This window comes from Dromiciops gliroides, chromosome 4 (assembly GCF_019393635.1).
Source record: "Dromiciops gliroides isolate mDroGli1 chromosome 4, mDroGli1.pri, whole genome shotgun sequence".
NCBI lineage: Eukaryota > Metazoa > Chordata > Mammalia > Microbiotheria > Microbiotheriidae > Dromiciops > Dromiciops gliroides.
Genome location: NC_057864.1, coordinates 421,696,419 through 421,718,806, shown reverse-complemented (window position 1 = coordinate 421,718,806; position 22,388 = coordinate 421,696,419). Strand labels below are relative to the sequence as shown.

General features: G+C 39.0%; 1 protein-coding gene across 1 annotated transcript in view; it reads left to right on the top strand.

Moving 5' to 3' along the window:
- The window catches only part of DPYD (dihydropyrimidine dehydrogenase), a 1,058,206-nt gene that overhangs the window by 589,076 nt on the left and 446,742 nt on the right, over positions 1-22,388 (top strand). Inside the window, 1 exon segment of the mRNA XM_043962696.1 lies at positions 10,325-10,489. Coding sequence (XP_043818631.1) covers positions 10,325-10,489 — 165 coding nt within the window.

The window sequence follows — 22,388 nt, the reverse complement described above, 5'->3', positions numbered from 1 at the left end:
TCTCATCTCCTTAGAGTCCTCCAATTTACACTCATCTGGTTCTCCTGCTGCTTCTCAAATGGCTCATTTTCTTTATCTAATGATGAGTCTTATTCCTCTTCCCATTTCTTAAATGGGTGCTTTTCTCCCCGGTTCTTGCCTTTGACCTTCTTTTCCTTTCTCACTACTCTTTTCCTGGGAGAGCTCAAATACTCATAAGCTTCTACTCTCTCTTCAGCATTTTTGTTATTGAAATATTCTTCATCCTTCTGGTATTACCTCTATACAGATGATACATGAAATTGTATCTCTGATCCTAGATTCTTTTCTAAGCTTTAGTGCAGTATTTCTAACTATGAGACTCGAGGCTATAGTGGACAGAATATTACAATTGGAGTCAGGAAGACCTGAATTCAAATTCTATCTCAGACACTTAATAGCTTATTAACCTTAGGCAAATAAGAACAATAACACCTATCTCCCAGAGCTGTTATGAGGATAAAGTGGAATAATGTATGCCCCTAGGTGTTCTACCATTTACTCAAACTCTTCAACATGTCCAAATTCTAATTCGTCCTCTTATCACTCCTACTAATTTTAATGTACTTATTTATTTGTCAATATAATAGGTTTAGCTATGTTCAGCTGCAAGCTGATTAGATAGAGACAGAGAGACAGAGAGATTATAGTTCTTATAAGTCATTGTAGGTTAAGAAGTATGTATCAGATTCTATGTAGGTTGATAGAACCTTGGCTCCAGCTAGCTTGTCTGTTAACTAAGGTCCCTTTTTATGCAGCTCTTGTGGAACTCAGCTAACAGGATAAATTCCTTATTTCTACTAACAGCAAATCTGTAACTTATAGGATATAGGGACTACAGGTCATCTGAGGCTGAAAAATCTTCATGTCAAGTATTTCTCACCCATCAAAATTCCCCATTTCTGTGGAAGTTCCCTGTTCTTAACTCAGGATAGCTTTCCATGATGACAATAGAAAGTCCCAAAATACCCCCAACCAATCAGTTTCATTTTTGATGTTCCCCATTCACGCACACGTAAGAGGGGCAGCCAGGTGGCACAGTGGATACAGAACTGGCCCAGAAGTTGGGAGGATATGAGTTCAAATCTCACCTCAGACACTTATTATCTGTATGATCCTGGGCAAGTGACTTAACCTCAATTGTCTTAAAACACCAAGGGCAATCTCTAGTAGTCCTGAGATATATATATATATATATATATATATATATATATATATATATATATATATATATATATATATATATATATAGGCTCTGAAGGAGAGAGTGAGGATGGTGAATTTGCACAGCCCTCCCTCACTTAAGTCCAAATTCACTGCAAGTCATGACATCACTGGATGCCATGGTCCTCTTCAAGAATGAAGGACATGGGGGGGTGGCTAGGTGGTGCAGTGGATAAAGCACCAGCCCTGGATTCAGGAGTACCTGAGTTCAAATCCGGCCTCAGACACTTGACACTTACTAGCTATGTGACCCTGGGCAAGTCACTTAACCCCCATTTCCCCACAAAAAAAAACAAAAACAAAAACAAAAAAAAAACCTTTAAGGGGGCAGCTAGATGGCGCAGTGGTTAAAGCGCTGGCCCTGGATTCAGGAGTACCTGAGTTCAAATCCAGCCTCAGACACTTAACACTTACTAGCTGTGTGGCCCTGGGCAAGTCACTTAACCCCCATTGCCCCACAAAAAAAAAAAAAAAAAAAAAAAAAGAATTAAGGACATGGGGCAGCTAGGTGGAGCAGTGGTTAAAGCACCGGCCCTGGATTCAGGAGGACCTGAGTTCAAATCCGGCCTCAGACACTTGACACTTACTAGCTGTGTGGCCATGGGCAAGTCACTTAACCCCCATTGCCTAAAAAAAAAAAAAAAAGAATGAAGGACAAACAACAATGCCTATAAGACTGCTCTGTAAAAATTTGGAGCTCTAAATCTTATAAAAATGAATGTTGAAAACTATCCTTACATGTAACTGGAAAAAATAAAATAAATGTCTGTTGCACTGAGGAAAAAAAAAGAAGACTGATCTATAAAACTCTGTTCTTGGTCCCTAATGACTGAGGGATTATTGCCCTGATTTATTCTCAATAGTCAGCCTTGCTATTAAATCATTATATTTGAAAGTTTTGTGCCTCAGACTTTTCCTTTTATATAATAAATCAATACCTTCAAGGAGATCACGTTGTAATAGAGAAGACAAGATGGAAACGACAATGTAGAAACAAGACATATAAAGGGTAAATTTCAGGGAATTTCATGGGGAAGGCACACGTGTTAAGAAGGACTAAGAAAGGCTTCTGGCAGAAGGTGGAATTTTCCCTGGGACCTGGAGGATCTCAGGGAATCCATAATCCAAAGACAAGGAAGAAGAGTATCCCAGGCATAGTACACAGACTATGAAAATGAACTGTTAGGAGATGAAATGTCATGTGAGAGGAAGAGCAAGGAAGACAACATAGAGATGATAATTTAATCCATGGGAGCTAATGGTGTCAGAAAGTGAAATGGTGTGCAGTAAAACAGTTATTAGTGGGCACAATTCAGATAAAGACCCAGATCCAGCAAAGGAAACTGAGAAAGAGTGGTCAGACAGGCAGGAGGAAGATCAGTAGATAGTGGCATCATGAAAACCTAGAGAGAAGAGAGTACCTGGGAGAAGAAGATGATTGACAATGCCACAGGATGCAGTGAGGTTAAGAAGCATGGGCACTGAGGGGCAGCTAGGTGGCACAGTCACAGAGCACCGGCTCTGGATTCAGAAGGACCTGAGTTCAAATCCGGCCTCAGACACTTGAAACTTACTAGCTGTGTGACCCTGGGCAAGTCACTTAACCCCAATTGCTTCACCAAAAAAAAAAAAAAAGAAGAAGAAGAAGAAGCATAGGCACTGGAAAAGGCTATTCAATTTGGTGATTAAAAGATCATTCCTAACTTTGTAGAGATCAGGCAAAAGATGATATTGGAAGCCAGACTGAGAAAAGTTAAGAAGAGAATGAGATAATGGAAAGTGACGTCGCTTTTTTGTAGATGACTTTCTCAAGGAGTTTAGCTCTAAAATGGAGGGTATATATGGGATAAATACAAGCTAGGACATCTAGATCAGGTCAGAACTTTTGGAGGGCAGGGGAGACATGGTAGTATTTGTAGGCAGGGAGGAAGAAGATAGGTGACAGGGATATAGTGAAGATTAGTGAGAGAGTGGGGGTGATAGAGGGGGAAAGTTGGGATGAAAAGAGATCTTGTGTGCATGGACTGGGGTTTGCAAAGGAAGAGATAGTTACAAGAGACATTCAAGTAAGGAAAATTGAGAAGGGAAGAAGACTGAGCTCTTGACAAAGGGCCTCATTTTTTTTTTGTGCTGAAATATGAGCCAAATTTTCTTAGCTGAGAAGGTGAGGAAAGGTAGAGCCATGGGCAGTTTGATGACTATTGAGAAGATTTGAAAAAGCTGCTGTGCTAAGTAGGAAAGTGAATTGTACAGGGTAGGATAAAAGAATTGCCTTGCTACAGATTTGTGATGGGATCCAGTCAGCATGGCTTGATATTTCCAGCTTCATTCAGGAGCATGTGCATAGGAATGGAAGCAATACATGGTGGGAATAATCTCATACTGGGGTTTGCAAGAGCAAGATCAATAATATGTCAAGGTACTGGAAAGGAGAGAATCCTTTAGAGTTGAAGTGCTTTAGCAAGAGGTCAAGATGGAAAAAGATGGAAAGTGTAAGGCAATGTTCAAGAACTGAGGAATGCTGAGATTAGAGGTCATGGTAAGGATAAAGAACAGTGTTAGGGGTTGTAGAAAAAGGGGATCTTGGTCTCAGTGAGTATAGAAAAATGAAAGGAATGAGAAAGGAAAAGGTTTAAGATGAAATTGTTTGTTACCTATGGAGCAGTCATTCCAGAAAGCATAGTGGGTATATTTGGAGTGGGGCATAGGATGGGGGTGGGGGGTCAAGTAAGGGGGATAGGAATAAGGGAGATGTCAGGGGGGATGGGAAATGGAGTTTATACAAGGATATCCATCTATTCAGAATCACAGGGATGAGGAGAGTATGACGTGGTGGAAGTATGCTAACCATTGAGGAATGAGTTCAGGCAGATTATCATTCCCAGAAGGCAGCCTCTGTGTATGTGAAATAAGTAGAAGGTTTAGGCAGTAAGGGAGAGTGAGAAGCTTAGCTGACCCTTCTTAGGATACAATATAGAAATAAATACTATGTAATATAATAATATGAGTGAGGGATTTCAGAGGTCTGGGAGAATAGAGATATAACCTTTTCAGGTTATAGTGAGGTTCAAAGTGTGACCACCTCAGTGGGTGGCTAAGATAGAATAAAGATCAAAGATAACTTAATTCAATTTATTTATGATGTACAATAAACATTTATTACTTTAACTATTAGTGAATTTGTTTATTTGTATTCTAAATCCCTTAAGCAATATCAACATGATTTTACCTAATTAATATTTTTTTTGGTTTTTGTTTTTTGAGGGGCAATGGGGGTTAAGTGACTTGCCCAGGGTCACACAGCTAGTGTCAAGTGTCTGAGGCCAGATTTGAACTCAGGTCCTCCTGAATCCAGGGCCGGTGCTTTATCTACTGCACCACCTAGCCGCCCTTACCTAATTAATATTAAAACTCCCATCTTAAAATATCATTATATAATACCTAAAGTTATATATTCCCTAACCAGTAGCTTGAAGAAATTATTGTCAGATTTTAATAGTTTGAATTCAGTCATCATCATCACAACTCATGTTTATACATTGCTTTATCATTTGTAACATATCGTGAGGTAAGCAGTGATTATACCTCTTTACAAATGAGGAAACTGAGATCTATGGGAATTGTGTGTTGCACAAGATCACATGATTACGTTGGTGCCAATTCTTCTAATATACAAATCCTAGGCTCTTTTCACTGCTTCAGAAAGCAATGGAGAGATTTATTTCATGCAAGTGTCCTTTCATTGTTCATTCCATTTAGCTTCTTTTCGGAGATCCTGAAGTCAAGGAAAAGATTTACTGGAAAAGGTAGTCTTAGTACCTGGGGCATGCAAATGAAGTTGAGAACAACAAAAGAAAACAAATAGAGTGCTAGGCCTGGAGTCAGGAAGACTTAGATTTAAATCCCAGCACAGTCTGAGTGAGAAAATGAAGATCCAAGTTCCAGAAAAAATACCTGCACATGGTCCTGAGTTCATGCATCCACATACTCATAAGGACTGAGCTCTCATTGGCCAATACCAGTTCTCTGTCACACACAAAACAAGTTCCACTTTAGAATCTCATGAGGGTTATTTCTCCTGTCATCTTTCCTCTTTCCTGTCTTCCTTCATCCTTCATCTATTTTTGACCCTTTTCCCCCTTGATCTTTCTCTAATCTTGACAAGAATGATGTTATGAAGTACTATCTCAAAGTGAGGGTAGTAGAAAAGCCTTCCTGGTAATTCCTTATAGTTGTTTAATAATTGCCTTCTTGTAAGACACCTTTTGTGTTTCTTAATACAGAACATTTGGATATATTTATAGGAGTAGACAGAGTTGAGGGACATTTTAATGGTGATCCTTAGTATATGAGCAGGAAGTGAACACACTTCCTCTATTTCCTTCTCACTGAAAGACCTCCTGTTCCAAACCTAATTAACTCAGAATCTTAGGCATTGGGGAAGAAACAACCACCACCACTATAAAAAGAAACTTTTGATTTCTTGTATGTAATATTTTATTTCACTAAGTAATTAATATTGTGTTATCTGGTGGAATCGTGGATAGAGCACTTGACTTCAAGTAAGGAAGACCTTAGTTCAAATACCAGGTCAGACATTGACCCTAAACAAGTCACTTAAGGGACAGGTAGGGGGCGCAGTGAATAAAGCACCGGCCCTGGATTCAGGAGGACCTGAGTTCAAATTCAGCCTCAGACACTTGACACTTACTATCTGTGTGACCCTGAGCAAGTCACTTAACCTCTCTGAGACTCAATGTCCTTATCTGTAAAATGGAAATAATATAGCCATCTCCCTGGGTTATTGTAAGGATGAAATGAGAAAATATTTATCAAGTATTTTGCAATTCTTAGAGCACTATATGAATATTAACTACTGTCTGAGACAATGGGCAATGATAGTGTGGTCTTAAAAGCACTGGCTTCAGAATCAGGAGATTTAGGGATATAGGGCTACTAAAGAATGAGTTTTACCCTCTGCAAAACTGTGACCTACGATAACCCTTCTAATTAATTTTTCTTTGTTTAAAAAAAATCTTAAACATACATGAATCCAAGTAAGTCCTCTATTAGAACATATTTGGGGAAAATAGGGAATTCTGAACTGAAGGGGGATAAAGGAAAGTGAATAATCATCTATCTAGCCTGCTATGGGCTAGGCACTATGCTAAGTGCTTTACAAATATTATCTCATTTGATCCTCACAAGGATCCTGCAAGGAAAGTAATATTATTATGCCCATTTTACAGTTGAGGACAGGGAGGTAGACAGAGATTAAGGAGTCTACGCAGTGTCACATAGTGAATATATATCTGAACTCGGGTCTCCCCCATCTTGGACAGCTCGGTGGTGCAGCCAGATAGAGCACTGAGCTTAGAATCAAGAAAACAACTTCATGAGTTCTGAACAAGCCTTAGACACTTACTAGCTGTGTGACCCTGGGCAAGTCACTGAATTCTGTTGGCCTCAGTTTCCTCATTTGTAAAATGAGCTGGAGAAGGAATGGCAAAGCACTCTGCCATCTTTGCCAAGAAAATCCCATATGGGGTCACAAAGAGTCAGACACAACAGAAACAACTGAACTTCATGACTTTAGGCCCAGTGCTCTATCCACTGTGCCAATCCATTCTAAGAAATATTTGTTTAAGAACCTACAAAATGGAGCAGCTAGATGGCACAGTGGATAAAGCACCAGCCCTGGATTCAGGAGTACCTGAGTTCAAATCCGGCTTTAGACACTTAACATTTACTAACTGTGTGACCCTGGGCAAGTCATTTAACCCCAATTACCTCAAAAAAAAAAAAGAACCTACAAAATGCCAGGCACTGTGTTAAGTGCCCAGAATATGATTAATAAAAAGAAAGTCCCTACCCTCAAGAAGCTTACAATCTCATGGGAGAGACAACACAGAAGGAAGCAAGAAAAGGGAGGTGAGGAGTTACTCTCTACAGGGTTAAGGCAGAAAAGTCAAATTTCAGCCAAAAATGAATGTCTTGTCTTGGACTTCCTCTTCTCTTTCCTTTTAGAAAGGTATATGTATTTGCAGGAGAGATGGAGGGATGGGCGGGGTGTTTAAAAAAGAATACAGAACTTAGATCTAAAAGACTTGAATTCTTTGTTTTTTCCCTATTAAATTTATTCACAAAAAGTGAGACCACAGCTGGAATGGGAGCTGTACGTGGGCAAGAGGTTGGGCAGCTCTGTACACAGGGTTGTTTTTGTTTCTGTTTTAATAAAAAAAAATACAGGGGAGATAGCCCCTCCCAGATTAAAAAGACATAAAAATAGATGTCTCTGAGGTAAATGGGAGGCCTGGGGTTTATGGGCATCAAGAGGGCTTCACAGGTCCTGGGACTTGGAGGAGGATCACAGGCACCGCGCCAACTCCTGCATCAACTGGTAGAACCAACATGTAGCCCTCACTGGACACCACCTGGTTTTCACTGACAGGGGAGACACAAGAGTCATTGTAGACATGCCAACTGGTCTGGCCCTGGCATAGGGCTATGTAGTGACCATAGTAGACACTGCCTGAGTGCTTGTAAAAAACCTGAGTTCTAATGCCATCTCCAACATTTTGTAATGCTGTGCAAATCATTTCACCTCTCTGCACCTCAGTTTCTTCATCTGTAAAATGGGGGTGATGATGTTTGCTCTCCTCTTCCTGGATTGCTGGGATCAAAGCATTTTATAAACCCTAAAGCTCTATTTAAATGTGAGTGATTATAACTGAAGAGTCTCTTCCTGGTCCTATGGGGGTCCTATGGTCCTTTGTACTTCTCCCAGCATTTATCTTGATAGCTGACTGTGAACTAATCCTAATCCAAGAACTAGTATTAGCTCAGAATGGCTAAATTATTACCCCTCGGAGGGATATTTGCATTTTAATTTAGGACTTTGGAAGACTGAGAAACCTTTTAAACCCCAAACAAATGGATTTCTGTATGTGGAATCAGAGACCTTCTCAGGCTAGTGAGAGAGATATTTGTGGGGCAGGGAAGCATACCTTACAATCTTCAAATTATACCTTTCCAATTTGTAAAATGGCTCTTTCCCATGAGATCCTTTAAGGAATCTTAGAACTGTCATTAGTATCATGAGCTATGGCTTTCCAAGGCTGCGGGGTCTCTGTGGGCAACACTGATTTTTCTTGGTAATCTGCTGCTCTCCCAAATCCTCTAAGTAGTACTGGAATCCTAAAAAGACTCTGGTGATATGAATCTAACCTACAGAGCAGTCATTTGATTTAACCACAGCTGGCCACATTTATGACTGGCTTGGTTGCCCGAAGGGTCTCTGGAAGGCACTATATGCCTTAAATTGTCTCAGGGGTTCACAAAGATGCTGTGACAATTTGGAAAATCCAACCTCCTACTGTGCTTCAGGGAAAATGAGTCAATAGAGAAATGCAGCTCCTCTCTGGACTTTGATTTGTCTTTGTCCAGATTTCTGGATGCTGAGTATACAACAGGAGGGTGCTGTAAAGCCATCTTCCTCTAGAGTGACTAATGAAATGCAGGATATACTGAAATGCAAGGTATACCTTCTAAGATTGGCACTTTTTAATCCAACATTTGCCAAAATGAAAATCTGGCAGACTGGATTTGAACCTTCTGGCGGAAGCCTACAGGTCTTTTTCCCCATTAAGATTATGGGAAAATTGGTAGGAAGAAAGAAATCATAGTGTGAGCTGATGATGTTACAAAATGATTACAATGAAAGTAGAATGATAATGAATAAAAATTAACTGGTATGATTTCTATAAGTCTAAATGTACATATTTGCAAAGGCGTTATTGTAACATTTATACCATTTATTTTATAATATACTAATTCAAATGTAAAAATGGATGTAAATTACCAGAAATTAACATGCAATGTGAAGAAAAGTCCTTTTATCCTCTGCAACTGTAGCATTTGGCAGATTCAGGAATAAATAATCTTTTGTGGCAAGGGTATGCCTTATCAAACATATGCAGATCAGCACTAATTAATGCTAATTAAGGTTTCCTGTCTATCTAGTTGGAAAAACGTCCAAATGTTATGAAATCCAGTTAGTATGCCTATTACGCTAATTGTTTTATATGGGGTGGTTCTTAATTAAAATATGTAAATTGACCTTAATTGCTATATACTAATGGGGGTTCATGTTATCTCACTAAAAGTGACAAGATGGTGAGGAGGGGTACTTAAATGACTAATTCTGATAAATCCTTAACTAAATGACCTTTACTCAAAATTATTTTTAATTAGAAGTTGGCAAAAGAAACATTTTTCCTTCTTTGTTTCTTTTTAGTTTTAAATAATGTCAGAAATGTTACTGTTCTTCGTTAATATAACCATAGAAGCAGTTGTGGATTGTTAATTATACTTAACAAGCATGTTAATTTTACTGTTTACTGTTTATAGTTTATCATGAAGTTATTGATATCCTCATTTTAGTCTTGGGAAAAGTGGCTTTCTTCCCACTGAATTTGCATTTATGACTGCAACTCTATAGATAATCTGACCCAGCTCCCATGGTAAAGAATGCACTAAAATTCGATGAAATACCAATGCCTCAAGCATTTTTTGGATGACTTGTTTTTTGCTAAAAAAGAAATTACAAAGTAAATCTTTCTAAATTAACATAAAGCCACACTTTAAATCTTACTTGATTCAATGGAAAGAGATATTTATGGATTCTTTTACATTATGCCCACAATGTATTTGTTCTTCATTGAATCACCACTAAGTGACACACACACACACACACCAAAAAAAAAAAAAAAAAAAGCCAGCCATTTCTAACATCCTCCAAATCAATGTGAGCAGTATTTAAATATTTTTATTTCCCTATATTATGAGTCTGGATTGTGGAAAGGGATTTTGCTCAGTTCATAACATTTGAATTTAGCCTCCTACCTGAAATCATGTGTTCAATTTAACTATAATTTAAAGCATATTTCTTGAATTTTATTCTGGAAAATATGAGATATGAGAAGAGACTTAGTAAGTCATTGTTATGTTGAAGGGAATGGATAATAAAAGCTGCAATGTTAGATTGCAAAAATGATAGACAAAGTCTTTTCTCTTTCAACAGGACATTGTGACTAACGTTTCACCACGGATCGTTCGGGGCACCACCTCAGGCCCTGTATATGGTCCAGGACAAAGCTCCTTCCTTAATATCGAGCTCATCAGTGAGAAAACAGCAGCGTATTGGTGTCAATGTGTCAGTGAACTAAAGGCAGACTTCCCTGACAAAGTAAGTGCAATTTAACGTTTGAAACAAGAGAACTGGCGTTAAGTTGGAGAATGTTTATTTAAACATCCAATTTATCGGTTCATAAATATTAATGTATATAATATATTTTATTAAAGAATCTGTCAGTTGCTTTGCTGATGCTAAGAAAGATAAAAACGATAGAAAACTCAAGAGCTCATAAAAATCCTTCGCGACGGGAGGCTTTGTTATAAATGGGGATATGCAGATGGAAAAAAAAGTCTCTCCATCAACAGGGGGATAGGGAGTGGAATTCTTATGTTCTGAGCTTCTCTCCCCTGTGTGTGGCGAGGATTTATAAAGGTGATGACCTTAGGAAGAGATTGTGGGCTCTGAGCTTCATTTGTAAGAACGAGAATCAGAGCTGCTGCTGATAGAACTGGCCTCTTTCTTTGCTTGGGATATCATTCACTACAAATAATCTTCTCCTCTTCTTATTATGAGTCAAACACTTTGAAAAATACCCTCTTCTAATCTGGTAAGAAGCTGTTTTGAAATGATGCAGACTATAATAAGGATGAGGACATGCATTCAGCTCTATTTAAGAATTTTTGTTCAGAGTTGATTTTTTTTTTTAAATAGGAGAGTTTATTTCCTTGGCTCTTCTCCCCTGTAGGGCACTTCTTAGTACTTGCCCTTACTTCTCACCCCATTTCTTTGTAGAAGGTAGAGACTTGGGTGGTGATCATTGCATTTGATTTCAAACATTTTTCATTGTGTTGATTAGTTTTGTTGAACTGTTTTCCCCCCTCTTTTTTTTTTAAACTCTGTTATGAAGAAATAGCTGGGGCAGCTAGGTGGCACAGTGGATAGAGCACCAGCCCTGGATTCAGGAGGACCTGAGTTCAAATGTGGCCTCAGAAACTTGACACTTACTAGCTGTGTGACCCTGGGCAAGTCACTTAACCCCAATTGCCTCACCAAAAAAATAAAATAAAATAAAGAAATAGCTGTCAGAGAATGAGGTAGGCAAGGACATTTTGGAAATGCAGGTAATATAACAACCAAGTAAATCAATTTAAAAAAATTAATACTCTTCTCTCCCTTTGTATGGTTTTATTTTCTTTTTGTTTTGGTGGGGCAATGAGAGTTAAATGACTTGCCCAGGGCTACACAGCTAGTAAGTATCAAGTGTCTGAGGTCAGCTTTGAACTCAGGTCCTCCTGACTCCAGGGCCAAGGCTTTATCCACTGTGCCACCTAGCTTCCCCCATTCTGTATATGTTTTAAAGGATACTATACTAGTTCACTGATAAAGAAGAAATTTCATTTTAAGTTAAACCGGCATAAGCTGACTAATATTTTGTTCAAGGTCTAACAATAGAAAATAGTAATCTAGCTTCTCTCTCCTCCGAAATTGATTGTAGGATTTCTTGAAAGCAATTATTTTCCCAGGCCTAACAGTGAAATAGATGAGTGGTATCAAACTCAAATAGAAATGGAGGCCACTAAAAGGCACATAAAGATCACTTTAGGCTTCATATTAACTTAAGAAACCACATATTAACATTATCTATGTTCTATTGTATTTTGTAATATATTTTGTTGAATATTTCCCCATTCCATTTTAATCTGGTTCTGGCCATTCTGGTCCATGGACTGTGTGTTTTATACCTGTGAAAATGGGCCATATTCTCTTGTTACTAATCATAGAATATTTTATGTTTGGAAGGAATCTAGCCTAAGCTTTGATTTATATGGTTGAATAAACTGGAGTTCAGAAATCTGAAAGTGAGTCAGCTGGGTTCATAGAGTAAGTTAGTCAAAGTCATCTTACACCTACTCAGTATGTATTTATTTAATTATTTGCACATTGGCTCCCCAATCAGAATATGATCTCCTTTGGAGCAAGGGCTCTTTCTGTCTTCCTTTGTCTCCTCAGCAATTAGCACAGGGCTTGAAAAATAATAAGCACTTATTAAGGACTGTTGATTGATAGATCATAGAGCAAGTGCCTGAATACCAGAATACTCAGTATTGTTTCCTTGAGTAGTCCCCATCTTTACATGCTTTTCTTCTCAACTTGATGTGGACTTGGCATGGCCATTTTGACCAAGTTGAGACAGAGTTTACCTATATGATTGCCAAAGACCTGCACCATTTACTCTTCAAAAATTAACTATTTAATTAATATATTCATTCAGCCAATGTTTGGGGTACCTAATAGGTACAAGGAACTGTGATAGACACCATGCCCTGAATATAATTCTGGATTGATTAAATTTCCCTCATACCTCTGTATTGCAAAGAGGAAAATTAAGAATCGATGTCAGGAAAAAAGTTTCCTAAGCATTAGAGTTATCCAAAAATAGAATATATTGCTTTAAAGAGGTTATGGGTTAGCCCTCACTAGAGGCTTCTTCTGGCAAAGGCAGATATGTTTGTAGAGAGAGGTTTTTTTGCAGGTTAGAGTTGAATCCGAGGGTTCCTGAGGTCTCTCAAATGCATCTAGGAGAGAGCGCTGGACCTGGAGTCAGGAAGACCTGAGTTCAAACCTGGCCTCAGACACTTCCTAGATGTATGACCCTGGGCAAGTCACTTAACCCTGTTTGCCTCAGTTTCCTCATTTATAAAATGAGCTGGAGATGGAAATTGCAAACCAGTATCCTTGCCAAGAAAACCCTATGAATAGTGTTGGCACTTTATGATCCATAGAGTTGGCCTACGGCTGAATAACAAGGAGATCTCTTACAATAAGGAGATTCTGTAGTTTTTGATCACGTGAAATCTATTTAGTGTCATTGTGTACCTGAAGGGCCAGCCTTGGAGCCAAGAATACCTGGGTTCAAGTCTAGCCTCTGAGTCACACCGGCCTGTGACTCTGGACATGTTAGCCAGTCAGTGCTATCTAGAAACTCTGACACAATAAATTGAAGAAAAGTGCTCACTTTCATTAACCTAGAGAATTTCCACATCCACATCCACAGGCCTAGTTCTCTGGGGCTATTATCTTAATCACTTAACTTCTAAGTGCCCCAGGCTACTCTCTAAGACTCTAAATTGCAGAACAAGTACAGATCTGCAGTAACTCAAGGGGCTTTCCTCATTAGGAGTTCCCTATACCAGCCTCTCAAAGTGTGGATTTCCCACTCCTGGGAGTCCCAAAGACCCTTCCACAGGCTACACAAGGTTGATTATTTGTGTTTTTCACTCTCATTCTCCCATAAGTGTACAGTGAAGTTTCCCAGAGACCTGTGAAATGAAAGATTAGTTCCAAACTGGAAGAGTGAATTAATAGCTCCTCTCATTAGATAAATGAACTTAAACAAAAGCTCTTTGGGTCCTCAATAATTTTAAGAATGTAAAGGGGCCCTCTAAAAGGAATCTCAAAAAGTTTGAGAACTGCTGCCCTATGCCAATGAAATTGCAAGTCTACCCTACCCCTCCAATACATATTTTAGTTATATCACTTTTACAACTTGCTGTCACCTGGCACACTGTTTTTCCTTCCTGTTTACTTGAAGGACTACAGGCTATGAGCCCCTAGGTGTACCAATAGGCCAACAATTTTTTCAACCCAAAGTTGCAAATTTTCCTCTGTTCCTGTCCTAGGTCAGTCAGAGGATCATCGTATTAATGGTGGAAGTAAGCACTTATTTATCAACCCTCTTATTTATCAAGAAATGAAGGATGCAAGGTGTTAAAATGACTTGCCCAAAGTCACAAAGTAAGCAGAGCCAAGGATCGAGTCAGTCCAGGTCCTCTTACTCTAAATTCAGTAAAGTAGAATAAGTAATTTGGAGTAATCACCACTTTCCTGTGATTGGGTGATTAGGAAGAATTTCAGAGACCATGAAGATTTGAACCTGGGGGGCAGGTAGGTGGCGCAGTGGATAAAGCACCGGCCCTGGATTCAGGAGGACCTGAGTTCAAATCCGGCCTCAGACACTTGACACTTGCTAGCTGTGTGACCCTGGGCAAGTCACTTAACCCCCCTTGCCCCACCCCCTCCAAATTGAACCTGGATCATTTGGAGCTAATGTCTTAATGTTCACTGCTTTTATAAGAAGCAATTTCAGGAGAGAGCTAGGTGGCGCAGTGGATAAAGCGTTGGCCCTGGATTCAGGAGTACCTGAGTTCAGATCCAGCCTCCGACACTGGACACTTGCTAGCTGTGTGACCCTGGGCAAGTCACTTAACCCCCATTGCCCTGCAAAAAAAAAAAAAAAAAAAAAAAGAAGCAATTTCAGCTAGTGGTTGGGGGCCACCTGGCCAAATGTTGCTGCAGATTTGGAGCTGAAATACCTGACTTTGAACTAGAGCATTTTTCAATGACTGCCTTTGTGATTCTGAGCAGATCACTTAAATTCTCTCTAAAATGAAGCTTTTCCTAACTTGACCCCTTCTTCCCTTTCTAATGCTACATTTTCCTGACCTGAACATGCTCTATAATCTGGTGACACTGGCCTTGGTTTTCCTTACACACAACACTGTGCCCCTACTCTGTATATTTTCTCTGCCTGTCCCCCATATCTGGAATGTTCCCCCTCCTCACTTTTGCCTCCTAGATCCCCCGGCTTCCTTCAAAATTTAGCTCACATTCCACTTTCTGTAAAAGGCCTTTCCTGATTCTCCCCCTTTTCAATCATTCCCAAGAATGAAGGCAAGGATGGTGGTTTTTGTTTGTTTTGTTTTTGTTTTTGTTTTTGTCTCTTTTTTCTTGTGGGTATCTCCAACCTAATGCCTGCCGCATAGTGTTTTTCTTATGACTGGAACTGTGACTTCCAATGTAGCTTCTAGGCCTAAAATTATGCTCCTATGATCTCATAGGTCCTTTTTGGATTTAATAATCTAAGTTACAGTGAAATAACAAGAAAGCTGAGCAAAGACCGCCTTTGTACTTCTATCCAACTAGAAATGAGACACATTGCTGATACATTTAAATGTTCTTTTCTAATATCCTGGCACCAATTTTCTTTTGTCATCTTGCCTCTTTTATAGTACTTGCCATTTTCTTCCAAGCAAATAACACTTTGGTTTTCTGCTTTTAATCCCTTCCCCATTTAGATTATATTCCTATTTTTGGTTTCTTTCTATTCTTTAAACTAATTTCCAATATTTCCCTTTTCATATCATTTTTTTCAAGTACAATTAAATACCATTCAGATTTTAGCCCATAGAAACAATGTGTGCTTAGAGATTGCCATGCTGAGATTGGAAAATCCCCTACTGTTTTGGAATAGCACTGACGCCAAGCCCAATGGGCTGAATGAAAGGAGTTGACCCTTCATTTTCCTCTTTTAATTATCACTCTCACTGGAGTTCTCCCACATCATTCTCAAGTGCATGACTGTTGCCTTCAATGACTGAGACCACATAATTCAACCAGTCATGGCAGCTACTGAGCAAAAGTCTCTTTTGCAGAAGAAGCAGGAACTTTGGAAGCAAGTTCCAGAAGTCAAGTAGCAGGAGCTAGTCTTTCTCCCTGAGCAGGACAGGACACCAGCTTCCATTCAGCAACAGGGAATGCTGATCAAACATTAAAAATGTCCTCACTGTAAGGCTCATTTCTTAGCCCTGAGTAGCTGTTCCAAAACACACTCTAACACTCGACTTCTTTGCTTAGAGGAACTCTTTTTATTTATCCATGAATTAAACTCAGCACTCTGATTGTGGTAGTGACAATTCATTACTAACGAAGAGGTCTTTGTTCCTGAGCAGAGATCTTGTAATGCTTATTATGAAATGCACTGTATAATTAGGGCTCACAGAAATCGATTTTAACTGAATCCTTTCTTTACCCACTTAAGAAAAAAGAAAACCTCTTACATTATATATTTTAGGCTTTTGGGGGGTGGGGAACTCAGCAGAAAAATACTTACTGCACTCACTCTGAATGCACTGAATTAGCAAGCAGAGAATGACATTTTCTATCATTCCTGGCTGTCACAGTGAGTGTTAAGCAAAAGAAGGGGATGCACCAGTGAATCAACTGATGATTATAGAAAAAGGGAATGATGGCTTTGTTACAGAAATTATTAAAGGAAGAACAACTGGCATGTAAATACTTTTATATTGCAAGACATTTTTGCAAAAAAGCTCCCCTCTCTGCTCCTCCCTTTTTTCCCCATTAATTATTATGTGACCAGCACTGAACACACTAGGTGTAGAATGATTCAAAAGAAAGTTCATACTCATCAGTAATCCTGAAGGTGCCCTTTGTTATAGGTAGCCTCTGAAGACAGTTGTGAAAATCCAGGCCTCTGTTCTGATTGCCCCCTATAGTTAATATCTAGAGATATCAACAACCTTAAAATGTTATTTCCATTTGGGGGAAAGGGGGGATTGAGAGAAGGCTTTCCATTAACATGAGAACTTTTTTTCTATGCCAAATTTCAGAAGCAGTTTAAATTTAAATCCATTACTTTGTAGGTACTGGGCCAAAATTTTAATCCTAGATTTTATCTAGGAACAACAGTGATTCAATTTCCCTTCTGTCCCTACCCCAAATAAAATAAATATGTTAATCAATGGCTTGGTTAATCTTACTCCCCTCTTGCTTTTTTTTTTTTCTTTTCTATCTCTCTGACTATCGTTTAGAAGTAGAATAGAGAACTTTTGAAGTCCTGTGCCATAAAGTTTTAGTGTCCTAGCTCCTGCCCGTTGAGCCTGGAGAATGGAAGGCTTAGGGGAAGATATGACAGCCATTTTCAAGTATTTTAGGGGCCATCACATAAAGAAGGATTAGCCTTGATCTTCCTGATCCGAGAAGAAATGTTAGGAAATCACAAGAAATTTTGTCAGTTACCATAATGAAATCCAGGTGGGCTATCTATGTCACATGCCTTTCATCTACTAGTGAAGTAAAAGTAGGGTGGGGTTCAGCCCATTGATTTCATTAGTTTACAGAGTTCCTCATTATAAAATTCCCTCTACCAGTACAGATCATTAACTGTTCTTCACTTCATAGAGAGTTGCCCAAGGGCACTGGTTAAATGTCATGTCCAGGATCATAGTCAATATGTGTGAAAGATAAGACTTGAATGCAGGTTTTCACGACACCAAAACTAGCTGTTAAGTCACTCTTACTATGCTGTCAGGAGTGCTAAGGCTGGTGTCAGGAAGATTCCTCTTCATGAGTTAAAATCTGGCCTCAGACACTTCTTAGCTATGTGACCCTGGGCAAGTCACTTAACTCTGAGCTGGAGAAGGAAATGGCAAACTATTCCAGTATCTTTGCCAAGAAAACCCCAAATGGGATCAAAAAGAGTTGGAAACAACTAAAACAACTAAACAATAACAACTACACTGTCACTTATAAATCCATTAAACCTGAAAGCAGCTAGATGGCGCAGAGCACTGGCCCTGGATTCAGGAGTACCTGAGTTCAAATCCGGCCTCAGGCACTTAACACTTACTAGCTATGTGACCCTGGGCAAGTCACTTAACCCCAATTGCCTTACTAAAAACAACAACAACAAAAAAACATAAATCCATTAAACCTGACAAAAAGAAAAGAAAACAAAAAAAAGTGTCTAGTATTTCCTTTCTTTTATGACCCCATGCTGATTTTAGTGATCACGGCTTCCCTTTCCAAATGCTCACAAGCCCATCCTTCAATTAGTCAAACTCACCAGTCATTCATTTGAAAGGAACTATCTTCTTCCCTGTTTTGAAAACTGGGACATTGGCCGCTCTACAACACTTCTCCCATTCTCCACTATTTTTAAAAGACACCCAACAGAAGCTCAGGATTCACCTCTGCAAATTTTTTCAGTACCCTCACATCTAATTCATCCATGCCTAGGGACCTGAACTTAGTGGAGATAACTAGATACTCTTATGCCATTTCCTCTCTTATCTTATGGTTCAGTTCATTGTTAATTTTTTTTTACTCTGTCCTCCTCCATCTGACTATCCTTCAGAGAAACAGAAATGAGGTAAGAATTCAATAGCTTTGCTTTCTCTCTCCTGTCCCTTTTCACCATTCCATCCTCTCTTAAAGTGATGCTATTGCTTCTTTTAACTTTGTCTTTCCCTCATAATAGATTTTAATGACCCCTTTTTTTCTCTAGCATTTTTGCTGATCTTGGTCCATCTTGAGCTTTCACACGTCAACACTCTTCTGGACTGGATGATTCATTTGTATTTGACCTCAGCTACCTGGCGTTGCTTCGAGCTCCTGTCTATGTCTTAAAAAAAAAAAAAAGCTTCTTTTCTTTTCAATTCTTTATTGATATTTCTATTTATGTCTTCAGAATTTCATTCTTTAGAATTTGATATCTATCTTGGGCAGACTTCCCCGCCACCACCCCCCCCCCAGAGAATTTTAGAACATGAGATCTTGTTTTTGCTCTTCCTGTAAAGTTTAAAATCACTTTTCCCAAATTGTAGAACACATGCAAATATGTTCAGATTTTCCCTGCTTTTCTATCTGAAACTCTAAGATAAAATGTTTACATCATCCTAAGGATCTGTGTAATTTAAGATTCTAATTGTGGATTCTAATCTGTTCCCCCAGTTTTGGGGGAAACTGACTAAAATCACTGATAAAACAAGTTTAGGTTTTTAAGGGTTTATTGGAAAATAGAAAGAAAAATATTGAGAACAGAATTCCAACAGCCTGGCATTCCTATCTTTCCTCAAATTTCCTGTGAAGTCCTCTGCCGCCACCACCACCAAGTCAAGAACCCAAAAGCCCAAACGCTCTCCGCACAGGCTCCTTTTCCTCCTTCCTGTCTCCTCCCAGAAAATAGGAGGCTCCTCAAGTTGATTGGCTGGTAGCCTTGATAGACAGCACCCATGAGCAAACGTCATTTCCTGACGCCAAGGAAAAGCCACAATGCCTCTGAGGCATTTTCCTCATGGTGGAGCTTTCCCACAGCAAGTCTCCAGTAGGTGGCATCATTCCAATCATTACAGATCCCATCATTTCAACCATAACAGAGTTCCTTATTGTTGGTCAAATTCAGGTCTAGAAAGGGTTCCAGTCAATGGTTGAATAGGTGAAATTCCCAATCAATCAACTGTATTTATTAAGCATCTACTATGTAAGATTTTATAAGATTCTGGGGATACTGACAAAAGGGAAAGAACCCTTGCCTTTGAGTACCCTCTGTTCTAACAGGGGAGAGAACATATACAATTGTGTGTGTATGTGAATATATATATACATGCATACACACACACACACACACACACATATATTGAATACCAGATAGTCTAGGGAGAGTGTGTGTGTGTGTGTGTGTGTGTGTGTGTGTGTGTGTGTGTGTGTGTAGAGAGACAGAGACAGAGAGAGAGAGAAACAAGAGACAGAGAGAATACAAGATAGTCTGGGGAGAGATGGCACCAGCAGCCAGGGGAATCAAGAAAAGCTTCCCATAGAAAGTAGGACTTTGGCTGAGTCTTGAAGAAAACAAGAGTGATGGCACTCCAAGTATGGGGGTTGGCCTGTGCAAAAACATGGTGGAGGGAGATGGACCACTGTGTGTACAGAACCATAAGTAGATAAATAAGGTTGGATGGTGGAACATGTAGAGGGGAAACATTATACTTAAAAGGGAGGAAGAGGTAAGGTTGTGAAGAGATTTGTATTTGATCTAGGAGATGATAGGGAACCACTATAATGGATGACATAGATCTACACTTAAGGAAAATCATTTTGGGAGCTGTGGAGTGGGGGCAAGTGGGAAAGGGAAGGAGACAGTTGGGGTATTGAGGTTCTACCCTCAATATATGGTATAGGAGGTTCCTGTAATAGCTCAGGGAAGTGGTAAAGAGGTCCTGAACGAGGGTGGTGACTGTGAAATTGGAGAGAAGGGGACATTTGTGAGATGTGGGGAAGTTGTAGAGTTAGAAATGGCAAGGTCTGGCAACTGATGGTGTGTATGGCACTGATGTTTTGAACATAAGTGAATAGGATTGTAGCGACCTAGACAATGATAGAGAAGTATATTTTGCAGTATTATGTCAACTCACTGACAGCTATCACACACTCAAAATACTAATAATTATTCTTGAATCAAGATAGGACCCCCCAAAAGCCTGGGTATTACTTTATATGCTGAAGCATATTAAGGTTTTTACCATACTTATTATCTTTTGCTTGTTTCAATATTAAAAGTCCATTCATTTACCTTGAGTGTTCATCATCCAAGTGCCTAGGATCTTGGGATTTATGGTTGGGAAGAATTTTGGAAATCAACCATTCTATCTTCCAACCTGGGTTTAAGGGAAATTTTCAGAAGATAGAATTTCAGAACCTTCTGGTTCTCCAGTCTTTAGCAGGAAATGGTCTCATCGTGAATGGTAATGTGGAAAATGTTAACACTGTGACACTAGAGAGGGAGAGCATACCCCAAAACATAAGTTACTTATTCAAATGAAATTTATTGAAAGATGTAGATATGCATAACTAAACAGCTCCTAATGATAAGTAAGGATGCTGGAACATCATTACCTCTGATGTTTCCAATTAGGAGTGTTTATGTCTCATTAGTTCCCACATCTATAAAGGTCAAGTAGCAAGGTACCCTCAGAAGATGTTTTGAGGTTGAACAGTGTTTGCATATGTGGATAAATTCCTTGCTTCTGATATTGCTTTCAGCAAATTCTCACCTTCAATTAAGCCTTGAAGGTTTGGAAGGGTAGTGTTGGTATAGAGTATATCGGTTGAGCTTGTACCCAGAATTTCTGTGCACATGACTGGGCTTGTAGGCAATGTGCTCTTGCCATACATTCAATGCTCTCAGAGGCTTTAAACAGAGGCAGTTCTTATTAAGACAGGATATTTGTACTGGTCAGTTTCACATAATTATCATAGAGATGACTCCGATTTAGTAACCTTTGGAGCTGAAGGGCAACCTGTTCAATCTTGATGCTAACAACTAACCTGAGAATCATCTTGGAAGAAGCCACTACAATCTTAGATTGGGGGAGAGATTCAGTTGAGGGGGAAGGTTACAGAATAAGATTAATTGCAGAAGTTACAAAAGTGATGATAAATTTCAAAGAACACTATGAACCTATAGCATGCAAGCAGAAGTGTTTTAATGTAATGCCCTTAATATCTTTTTTTACATTGTAAACAAATCTCCCACTTGTCTTTTACCCTGTGGTCATTCATGAGTAGAACTTAATAAGGATGACTTGAGCCAGTGAAGGATATTCTGGAACTGATGAAAGAGTATGAACTATCATTGTAACAGTCCAGCCATTGTAGGGACACAGAAAGCCCCTATTCCTATCTAGCTACTACCTTTAGGAAATTAGTGTCCTTGATGTTCAGAATGATGACAGGTGTCAGAAATAGACCAAGTCTCCTTTATTAGCATCCTGATCTGGCAAAACCTGCTTCATCTCTGGTCTTCTTGAGTTATGGTTGTCACCATACTCACCAAAGTTCTAAAATCTTTCAAGGATATTTTTATTTATAATGTTGTTATTGTAGAAATTTTACTCTGTTGTCAATTAACTCTTCTTTAGTTCATGGAGATTTTTCCAAGTTTCTCTAAAAACTTTCTATTTCATTATTTCTTATGGCACATTATATTTGTATGTCATTTGTTTAACCATTTCCTTAATTAGCCATTGCTCAAGAGGTGATCACCCTTGTAGTTTCCCATTCTGTGATATTATGAAAGGAGCTGCTATAAAAATTTTTGTACCTCTAGTTCCTTTTACTTTCTATTTGTTCTCTTTGGGGTATAGGTCCAGTAGTAGTAGTGATAGTATTCCTGTATCAAAGAGAATACATAGCTGAGTGCCTTTTTGGCCATAATTCCAAATTTCTTTTTAGAATGATCATACCAATTTACAGTTCCACAATAGTGCATTAATGTACCTCATTTTTTCCCTTTGCCCCTCCAACATTTATCACTTTTCTCTTTTGTCATTTTTCCGAACTAATGAGTATGAGATTGACCTTTAGAATTGCTTTA